The sequence below is a fragment of the Leguminivora glycinivorella genome, chromosome 12, assembly GCF_023078275.1.
Source record: "Leguminivora glycinivorella isolate SPB_JAAS2020 chromosome 12, LegGlyc_1.1, whole genome shotgun sequence".
In the NCBI taxonomy this organism is placed as follows: Eukaryota; Metazoa; Arthropoda; class Insecta; order Lepidoptera; family Tortricidae; genus Leguminivora; species Leguminivora glycinivorella.
Window position 1 is genome coordinate 16,566,832 of NC_062982.1, and position 11,780 is coordinate 16,578,611.

General features: G+C 37.8%; 1 protein-coding gene across 2 annotated transcripts; it reads left to right on the forward strand.

The window, feature by feature from the left end:
* Nucleotides 1–1,058: 1,058 nt before the first annotated feature.
* LOC125231757 (hemolymph lipopolysaccharide-binding protein-like) lies at nt 1,059–10,570 on the forward strand. Of its 2 annotated transcripts, XM_048137326.1 has the most exons (6): nt 1,059–1,192; nt 2,380–2,487; nt 3,776–3,922; nt 4,921–5,127; nt 7,536–7,802; nt 10,203–10,570. In XM_048137326.1, the coding sequence occupies exons 1-6, from the start codon at nt 1,144–1,146 to the stop codon at nt 10,382–10,384; spliced, it is 960 nt and encodes a 319-aa protein (XP_047993283.1). In that variant the 5' UTR covers nt 1,059–1,143; the 3' UTR covers nt 10,385–10,570. The 2 variants fall into 2 exon arrangements, with proteins under 2 accessions (XP_047993283.1, XP_047993284.1); XM_048137327.1 differs by lacking the exon at nt 4,921–5,127.
* The last annotated feature ends 1,210 nt before the right edge of the window (nt 10,571–11,780 follow it).

Genomic DNA, 11,780 nt, shown 5'->3' on the forward strand with positions numbered 1-11,780 from the left:
CGATCTAACTTAGCCTTAGATCCCGGAAAACGCAAAATATGGTCGTTAATTTCGCCGACCTCGCAGGCACATCGCGGGTGTCACAGGGTTTCGAATCCCAGCCAGAAATAAAGGTTTTTTTTTTGGATTTATAAGATATATATATATATATATATATATATATATATATATATATATATATATATATATATATATTTTTTGGATTTTGTAGTTTTTTTTTTATCTAAAGACGTGATATAACAAAATAGGACCCCAGTCGCTCAGATTTTATAGTAATAAGTAGGTCAGTAAACACTTTATTGTAACACCTGTGTTGGGTTCAATTGTGGTGTGAGCGATGTGCTAGCAATCTGTCACTGCAAATTCACAATATTAATTTCTTTCGATCCCATACGAAAAAAGTCTGTGCTATTGCAAAGAAACCGGACACCTGCCATAACATTGTTGGCACAAGTTATCGAGGAAGGTGGTGACTCGCCACTCGGTAGGTGGGCACCTGATACGCCATCGTAGAGACGGCCTGGCGCACCACTGGCGGATGAGTGGCTCAGAGGTGTCGAGAGGTGGTGCTGCGCTTTCTCTGAAGTTACTCGCGGCGTTATACCCTTTAACACTTCCAGTGGAGCTAAAGCTCAGACGTTCCTTTCTGGACGGCCAATGAAGGCAAGCCAGAGCTAAGAAGTCCTGCGGGTCCCCTTGGGGTTCCACTTCGACCGACGAAGACACGCCGGAGACGGAGATCCTGACCTACTCTCGGGAACACTCGGGTCCGTGGGGTTGTCACTCCCCAACAGCTCGCCACAAGCTGCCCTGTACCTAAGTTATTGTTACCAAAAATAAATTAAAAACAAACATTAGATACCTAAACCTTAAAAAAAAAAGAAGGCGAACTTATTCCAAAGAGGAATCTCTTTCGGTTAACCTATAATACAGTTAACCTATATTTATACCTTTGTATTGAAAATGTTGCAAAACATTTACCAATTCGATGAAATAAACTTTAAATAAGTATGGTAAAACCCTTGCAACAGTGTGTGACATCATTCTCACGTCCCGGTCGGTGGGTTATCAGGGTCCGATGAATAAATACCTATTCACTCAATTGTAATCTTTAGTGTTTACTGTGTAGGCTAAAGAATCACAATGTGTACTAAGTATTTTATTACGATCGTTTTATTAGTTTGTGCTGCGGGTGAGTTCTTTTATCTAATATTTAATTTTAAGTACCTAATCGATTTTCTCTCATTTTTACTATCCTCTATCCTGTGTATTTTTTCATACATATCACAAAATCTGATTTAAACTTTTTTAATTCGATTGAGACTTCCAAATTTTAAAAACATAATTCTGCTGCTGGGTGTTAGGAGGTAAAATGTACTTTTAGCAAATTTAAAATGTTTCAAAACAGGCTTGGTGCATTGGTTGGTAGGGTTAAGGGTTGCTGATTAATTGTATGATTAAAATTATCGATGACATAAAAAAAACTGTTATGAAACTGAAATACTCGGGCAACACTTAAATGGCCTATTTAGAGTTTTTTTTTATGTATCCTTGATGATTGGCCGACAGTTGCCTATGTCGGCCTTATCCCCTTTCTTGTTCAAAAGTATAATATTTGAATCAAGCAGCTTTTGAGGTATTTATCCTGTATTTACTATGGTGTTAGTGTAGAGGTCGTGAAACCCATGACAGGTCCTGGTTTCAAAACTTAGCCCGAAAACGGGCAATAAGGCATAACGAGGATCGCGCTCGTGTAGAGATAGAGACTAATTCTAGTTTTATTTGTGACAGATGTTGACGAATCGGGTTATATAGCCACAAGCGCCGCTGTCCCTAGATCCGAGACGCTGCTTAAATCATCTGTAAAGATGTACAAGGCCTGATGATGACTATGGTGTTAAATAATTTTGAAAGAGGAAGAAATAGACTTGTTTTTCCAAAAATTAGCACTTCTGTGGTGATATCTCACATATATAATAGTACATTGTGCAACAAGGGGAGGAATTTGAATATTACCATTTTATCAACGAGAGTAAGTTAAATCGCGACGGCTTGCCGGAGCGATTAAAAACTCGAGTTTGTAATATTCATACTCCCCGAGTTACACACAATGTTTCTCATCACACTTGATATATAAAAATATGTAAAAAGAAAAAAAAAGTTAAATACGGTACTAGAAATTTCGTAACTCCTTTGGGAGAACGATTTTTCTATAACTCACGCTCCGCTTGCGTGCAAAATCACATTTAGTGTGTGAATGTGATGAAAAATATTTATTAAAATCATTGAGTGTCGCATTACCGGGCAATTCGACCACCACCAACCGCGCAATCAATCTGGCTTCCGTCCTGGGCTAATTATAGCGTTCTTGTGTTTCAGAGTGTGTCATGGATGACTATCGGTTTGTGTCCGAAATCGACGGTTATCTCAAACTGCATCGCATCCCGGTACAATGGAAAGATGCCCGGATGAAGTGTCATTTAGAAGTTTTATTTTCTTTTTTTTTTTATTTTAACGAGGGGAAATGCGTTACGCATACCATCCCAGGCGCAGGGACCGGCCTGGGATGGTTATGTGGGACTCCCATAGGCTAATGAGACCCATGGTGTACCCACTAAAACCCCTCGATTGCCGCCTCAGGGCTTATTGGACGAGGTCGCAGCCCTGAGGCACCTATGTTATCTTTGTTTTCTATGAGAACCATGTTAAACAGCGTCTTTTGTGCAATTTTATGTACATTGGGCGTAAGTATTGCAAACGAGAGTATAAAAGAATCAACGTCGGCCGGAGCGATTTGAAGAATCGAGTCTTCAATATTTTTACGCCCTAAGTTACAAGTTTTCTTCAGATGTCGTTGCGTTAAAAAAATGCAATTAAAATAATAAAGTTAATTTTGCTATAAGAAATTCCATAACTCCTTCCATAAATTCCGTAACTTCCATTACGGCGGCGTGTAATTGCACACTTACTGAGCAAGTGTGACAATATACGATAGTATGACAACTAACAATAAAATGTTTTATAAAGGTATCTCAGACAAATAACTTAATTCATGATTGTGCTATTAAATGATATGATTTGGCCTTACACTCGATGTGCATTAAATGTGAATATAATTATTATCTTTTAGTAAACTTTTTCTCAACTCACAACACAACTCTCAACGAAAATACATTTTTCAGGTACAGCTGGTGCTTAATTTATAGCCACTCGTTTCGAACTTCCATTTTTTTCGCACTTGTATCGTAATGTACTATTTACACACCCACAGTAAACGTGCAATTGCATGCAGGCGGCGCGGGAATTACGGAAAAATCATTCTCCCTTGGGAGTTATAAAAATTTTAGTGCCACCGTTTTTATCTTTTTTTTTATTCCTGTATATTTTTAAATTGCAAGTGTTATGAAAAACATTGTGTGTAACCCGGGCGCAAGAATATTGACAAATGTCTTTAAATCGGTCCGGCAAGCCATCGCAAATTAACTTCAATACAGGAGTATGCAATGTTTCACCACCGCCTTACGTTGCACAATGTCAACCAATTGGAACCCTATAGGCCACTGTAAAATTATGTCATAATATTCATAGTGACGTTATAAATCAGATTGTAAGAAATTTCTTACTGCTTGTGATTTTGACATGGTTGTAGAGTAGCCTAGGGTTCCAATTTGTACTATTGTAGTCTTTAGTGTGATTTATATTTAGAATGTTAAATTTTTAACTAATTTCATTACAGTTTATTTTATTACTTGCTAATTAATAAATTATATTTTAGGAGGTGTTCTCGCCTCGCCAACAGATGCAAATATATTAAATGCCATGAAAGAGATATTAACCAAGGATGAAGAACAAGAAGGCCCTGAGAAAATATATACTGGAATCCATGCAACATATGCTAATGGGTATTATACGACTGTTACAGGTATACAATTTACTTCAAATATTTATTTCCATTGCATTAAAAAATCTACCTGAATTGAAACTGATTTCTTATGCCACACCTCGGACACTGGCGATGAAATATATGAAAGAGGCGCGTTCCTAGCACAGTCTAAGTTCGTGTAAGTGAACGAGTACTATGCTTGTATTAGTGAAATATGACAGGTCGACTGTCCGCGTTTTTGACAGGCAGTAACTGTGAGGTGACCGAGAGGGGGTGGGCGGCACTTTCAGCGGGACAGCGGGAGTGGCCATACCGTACGATAGTACTCTTTATTGTACTGTGCTGACGCGAAAAAGAATACTTGTGCATATAATTAAAAAAAAAAAAAACGATTTTTACAGGCTACATCGTACTTTTTTCCACTAGCACGCAAAGTAGTACATTATTTGTCGTGACGAATTTTCAATGGCCCATTTTATGTTCTCTAAAACGCCGTACGGTAGACTTGTGAAATTCGTAACTCGTACTGAACTTCGGAACTGTACAACCTTGTTCCTCCGTCCCCGTTTCACCTTAGGACCACCAGACAATCGGCAATGCGGCATCGCTTCACGGTTAGTATTCCAAAAATACGCACTAAGCGTTTCGCTTCAACATTTATTTTGCGAACCGCCAAGGAGTGGAATGCCCTGCCTGAGTCTGTGTTTCCACATGAGTACAATCCGGGTCTCTTTAAAGCAAGAGTAAATAGGTATCTCATAGGTAAGCGTGCTCCACCGTGCACCGTAGACTGCATCATCACTTACCATCAGGTGTGATCCTATTCATGCTAAAAAAAAAACTCGTGTCGATTTACTCGTTTAGAATTTCCTCTTTTCTACATTTCTGTCGTAATTTATTATTGTGTAAGAACTCATAATATGTGAGCTTCAAATTTTTAATCATTTTATATCTAACATGAGGTTTCGAGAAATGTTGTAACTGGCTCTCAAACACTTCATAAAAGTCTACTAAACTATCATTATATTTTCTTACAGGTGTTCCTCTCTCACAAATTGATGTGATATGGCAAAAGGGTCAACCTTATGATCAGAATACGTATTATCGCTCATCGAACTGTCTTATTATGAATAGATCTGGCGCCTTAGCTATCGTACACTGCGATAATATTTACCCGTACTTCTGTTTTAAGTCAACGAAGAATATCGATGACCATAAGTGCGGACCTGAGTATATTTACAGTGGTAAGATGATCTTTAATAAATAATAATAATAATAAATGAGCGTAATCTCATGGTGAAGAATCTCAATCAACATCTAGAGAGACTCTCGCTAGGTGTTTGGATCAAGGGTCAAATGCAGAAAGCGGTGATCTTGGAGCACGCGGCACTGCCCCGCTGCTGGCGGCACCTTAGGTTAGGTTTTTTATATGTTTTTTTATATGTGTTTATATTTTTATTCGAAACAAAATTAAATGAACAGAGTAATCGTTTACGTGAACCCAGTATACGTTATCTAAAATAGGACAATCCACGATAAGAAAACTAAATACGTATTGCATTATACACCGTGTTTTTTTTGTTTTCCGTTAAATTCGACACGCTGTTCGATTCATTATTAGGAACCATTCTGTATATAGCTTTTTGTTAAATTCTAAAAAAAAATGTTTTCGTTTCCATACATAACAAATGCATTAATTAGTGTGAGAGGGAATCATAACATTAAAGTCATTGTCAAGTGTTTGATGGCACATGTCAAAACAAATAACATTAGGAAGTGGTAGGGGATGCCACTCACGTGTTCAGTAATTTTTTTTTTATCGAATTGATAACCGTAAGAGTGAAGAGGCTAGTTTCTTAGAAAAATTGATTGTATTTGAACTAAAGAATCTTCCCTTAAAGTTAACGGAATTCGATAAAAACAGGGTGGTTTGCGACTTGGCTTGCAATATTGCGGTGCCAATAATATTTCGAACTTTATCTTGACTATTTATATTAATGAAATAAAACTATGGAAACAGATTAAATCGCGTATAATTAATTTACAATTCATCCCGACGTTTCGAACACTTTACAGCATTCGTGGTCAACGGGTGATTTAATCCGTTTCCATAGTTTTATTTCATGAGTAACTATCGCGGTAACCGAAGACAATATTATATTTATATTAAGTTAAGACTCTTCCCACATCGTCACCATGATATCGCCAAATTCCTATTCGATGCACTGAGGTAACTTTATATTTAATCCAGGGGATTTTTAACCGTCGCCTCATATCTCTCAAGAAGGACGGTTATCAAGTCACTGATTTAAACTTTCACGATTATTACACATCATTATTTTTAAAATCGGGACTTAATCGCGTATAACTACATATTAAACTGACCTCCAACGTTTCAAGGACGGCGTTGAAATCAGGAGTCGTGTTCAATGCGCGCAGCGACGTAGACGCGTTGATGAGTAATTAAAATAAATTGCGAATTAGCGCGGCTACAGCCGCGCTGACGATTTGACGCGATGGATCACTCCAAATCGAGTCAACCCATCGTGAATGAATTCCTCGCCTTTCTACAACTGAAGAACAAGCTGTTGCTGGAAGGAAAGATGGATGCGGCTGCTGCTATGCAGATGAGTTCTCGTGCGTCGAGTTTTACCATCGAGGACATCTGCCAAGCGAAGCAAGTGCTGATGATGGGATCCTGGAGAAATCGAGGAACTCCTCGAATTAGAAAGGCATACATATGGACCGGATTCCGATTTTTGTGTTTTTAAAGGAACAACATGCATTTAGGTACGGAACAGTGACATTTGGTGCAGTGGAACTGCTGATGATGGCCAGAACGGAACTCTTCAAATCTGAACGGCACGCTTATAGTGACTTTGCTATTTTTATAAGAACAGCGTGCACTTTCGTCCAGAACAGTGACATTTGGTGCAGTGGAATTGCTGATGATGGTCAGAACCGAACTCCTCAAATCTGAACGGCACGCTTTTAGTGACTTCGGTATTTTTATAAGAACAGCATGCACTTACGTCCAGAACAGTGACATTTGGTGCAGTGGAACTGCTGATGATGGCCAGAACCAAACTCCTCAAATCTGAACGGCACGCTTATAGTGACTTTGCCATTTTTATAAGAACAGCATGCGCTTACGTCTAGAACAGTGACATTTGGTACAGTGGAACTGCTGATGATGGTCAGAACCGAACTGCTCAAATCTGAACGGCACGCTTATAGTGACTTTGGTATTTTTGTGAAATTGCGCGTGCCACGGCCGCTGCAGGACACCATCGCGAGCGCAGACTAAGAAAAGCATGCAATTAAGTTCAGAACAGTGACATTTATTTAGTTATGTTTGTTAAGCATATTGAGTTCTCAAGTCAAAGTTTGTCAAGCTTCGATTTCTTATAATATAATCGGATTCATGACGAATTGAGGAAACTCCTCAAACCTTAACGTTATACGTATATTCATTTGTGTTGTCATCTAATAATTAAAGCATTAAAAGCAGTTTTAAAAAATACTTACACATTTCTACATAATCCAGCATTCGCAAGTAGCTTTCACCAGAACCCGAAAGGCGACGGTTTTTTTTTCTTAAAAATTATTATTGTTAAAAGATACCTACAATATCCATTTGTCAATTTTACAGACTACCAATTGTATAACAGAACCGGCAGTTGTTACAAATTCCATACAGAAGGCAAGACGTGGCCGAACGCCTACAAGACTTGTATGGCAGAAGGTGCATACCTCGCTATCATTAACAGCAAAACTGAATCCGAAGTTCTCAAGGCCGTTTTCAGCGAATACTCCCACGATAACATACCTGGCGACTTCCACAAAGATGCTGCAAGTATCGGCTTCACTAAGTGGGATGAATATAGTACTGGATATGGAGATTGGTTTACTATTCATGGTGAGATTTGAGTTTTTTTTTTTATTAATAAACTAACTATTGGCCTGATGGGAACTGGTCACTACCGCCTATGAATATAAGCAATACCAAAGGATCTGTTTTAGAGACACCTAGTCTCCATGAACTCCATGTCGTTACTTTAAAATAAGTACCTAAAGAAAGTAACTCATTCCACATGTTACATTAATTACCTAACCACAAAATTAAAATTTTGAAAAAACCCCGACCGCGACATAGTAGACCGATTTTCATGAAACATGGCTAAGACCACTCCCGACTTACTCAGCTTTCAGATAAAAAAAACTAAATCCAAATCGGTTCATCCGTTCGGGAGCTACGATGCCACAGACAGACACACACACAGACAGACAGACAAACAGACAGACAGATAAACAGACAGACAGACAGACAGACACACACACACCCACAGAGACACGTCAAACTTATAACACCCCGTCGTTTTTGCATCGGGGGTTAAAAAATATGTGCACTGATAAAAGTTCTTTCTGCGATTGCATCAATTAAAAAAATCTTCAAAGAATTCCCCATTGTAAAACAGTAATGTTTTTGTAGCCATCTTCTCTTCAGAGGTTATATTTTTTCAACAAATTGCCTATAAATAAAACTATGGAAACGGATTAAATCGCGTATAATGAATTTAAAATACATCCCGACGTTTCGAACTCTTTACAGCGTTCGTGGTCAACGGGTGACTGAGGAAAAATTAAAATGTGCAAAAGCTACCCACTTACAAGAAATATTAACGAACCATGACCACAAATAATATAGATTTCTAAGGCAGGTTCACACACTATTAATAAAGCCAATTATACAATATTCAAAAAATTTTACCATTACTCTGTTAAAAAAAATAATAATAATAATAATTAACCAATTAATCTACACAAAATTGACAAAGAAACAAACTGCAAATGTCCAACACCATACAACACAAATGCCTCACAGCCTTCGTCGTGCTTGTTCCATTATCAGATGTACTACTGGATCCCAAGCCGGTGGTAAAGTAAAGCCATCCTCTCTATTAAAGTTTGGATATTTCTTGATCTCAATGGCCTCTCGCAACATTCTGGGTATATATCGCTTCTCCTTAGCGAGAACCAGAGGCTTGTCAAACTTTATAGCATGATTGACTTTATCCATGACATGTTCAGAGACTGCAGACCTTTGCCGACGGTGCTTGACATCCGCTATGTGTTCCTTCACCCGTGTGGAAATGCTTCGTTTCGTCTGTCCCACATATGACAGCCCGCACTCACAGTCTAGCCTGTACACTCCCGCGCTTTGTAGAGGAGTTTGACATTTCACAGGCCTCAGGAATTGGGACATCTTCTTCATAGGCTTGAAATAAGTTTTAATAGAAGCCCGTTTCAAGATGTGGCTGATCCTATCTGTGACCCCTCTAACAAAGGGGAGAATTGCAGGCCGGCGCTCGACTGTAGGGATCTTCAAACGGGCCTTCTGCTGTTTTTGGGCGGGCTGTCATATGTGGGACAGACGAAACGAAGCATTTCCACACGGGTGAAGGAACACATAGCGGATGTCAAGCACCGTCGGCAAAGGTCTGCAGTCTCTGAACATGTCATGGATAAAGTCAATCATGCTATAAAGTTTGACAAGCCTCTGGTTCTCGCTAAGGAGAAGCGATATATACCCAGAATGTTGCGAGAGGCCATTGAGATCAAGAAATATCCAAACTTTAATAGAGAGGATGGCTTTACTTTACCACCGGCTTGGGATCCAGTAGTACATCTGATAATGGAACAAGCACGACGAAGGCTGTGAGGCATTTGTGTTGTATGGTGTTGGACATTTGCAGTTTGTTTCTTTGTCAATTTTGTGTAGATTAATTGGTTAATTTTTTTTTTTTTTTAACAGAGTAATGGTAAAATTTTTTGAATATTGTATAATTGGCTTTATTAATAGTGTGTGAACCTGCCTTAGAAATATATATTATTTTGTGGTCATGGTTCGTTAATATTTCTTGTAAGTGGGTAGCTTTTGCACATTTTAATTTTTCCTCAGTCACCCGTTGACCACGAACGCTGTAAAGAGTTCGAAACGTCGGGATGTATTTTAAATTCATTATACGCGATTTAATCCGTTTCCATAGTTTTATTTCATGAGTAACTATCGCGGTAACCGAAGACAATATTAAATTGCCTATAAGTGTTGTAATACGAAGAAACCAATCTAATTAATATTTCATGATCCTATCAGTAGTGTGATCTTAGTCTGACCACATAAGTTTTTTTTGACAAATTTATTAAAAAAATATGTATTGTACTTTATCTTAGGTGAAAGTATTTTTTGTCAGCTCATTTCTAAACCCTTTCGAAAATTATTCAAGCAATACTAATAATTGCTATTACTATTTTCCAGGAGATTCGCTGGCCGAAGCCGGATTTTCAACATTCAATGCTGGTGAACCCAACAATATAGATTCACCTGAATTGTGCGGGTCGGTTTGGAGAACTGGCCTGCTTAATGATCACAAGTGCGGTCGAATCCTTGCTTTCATCTGTGAAAAACCGTATTCGCAAACCACGTTACCTGAATACTAAACGGAAGAAAAAAAAAGTTATATTTAATTATAAGAAATATGTTTATTTAAATCAATCGAGTTGTTTTGATTTATCGATATATTTCATTCAATACGTAACCAGAATATTCAACGACCTGTCATAATGTTACCATAGTACTGTATTTTTAATAAGCATTTTGAATTAAAATTAACTAGAAAGTCACAAGTTTTTAATTTTTTTTTTATTGTAAAGTCAAATAATTTATCAATATTTAGTGTTCTTTAAACTTGCTCTGCATTTCCCTTTTATAAAAACGAATCTTTGTTTCTTATGAAATTATTTATTGCTAAGAGTTCCACTGTAGTACGATATGCTTATTAAATGCAGGAACTTACGTTATTTTAATTGTCAAGTAAAACGAATTAATAAAGGGGACTAAAACTTAACAACGTGTGTCCCCTTAAAATTTATAAGTAAATAAAATGAAAATGTTTATTAGAAATGTGCAGTAAAATGTTAATTTTCGTACATGTATGCTTGATTAGACAAACACGCAGTAATCCTATAAAACCGGGCCAGGCAGAGACAAGTATGGTTAAATTTATGGCGCAAATTAGCCAGCGTAGACTGCAATAAATTTACATATGAAACTCATAAGGTACCAAAACACTTGGCTTAACGTTTCACTGGATGGGTTCTGTTTTAGGCGATCAATTGATGTGTTTTTATTAAGTAAGAGTAATTATGATCAGACACTTGCACGGAGCTGAAACTATAACATTCAGGCGTTTATAAAATGTAAGGGGGTACAAAGTAGGTATATGCACACCGAAGAGATGTCTTCAGAGACCCCTTACGCATCTGGAGTCAGTACTCGGAGTAGATAGTAGTAGATACTAGGTATAAATAATCTTTACTCTTTTGTTATTGTTATTCAAAAGTAAGGATTACCCATCGTCGTTCGTACCCATTATGGTAGAAACTGTAAAGCCTTCAGTTGTATGCAAACTTTTTTCTCTAATCAATACTCTTCAAATAGGAATAACGTATGCTTCCGTTTCTGATTACCGGTCAAGACCATTTAAATGTAGAGAAACGGTATATGCCATACGATAAATAAATAAATAAGACCGTTAAGAATATTTGCCTCTACATCGTCCATAACGTTCCCCAAATCATGAATGCACAGTCCATCGAAACCACAATCCCATAAATCCTTTAATCCATCACAAGTTCCCAGGATGATTCCAAACTTCGCAATTTCCTGTATCTGTCATCAAAGCATCATTCATGACCAGCCCTCTCGACCGCTTACCCGATTCTGATTATTTAGAATCATAGACCGAAGTTAGCTGGTTGAGCTGTAATGACGAACTATCAGACGAATCAATGGCGATTCCAGTATCCAGCCTCTGTGGCGCAACCTAAAGGTAAT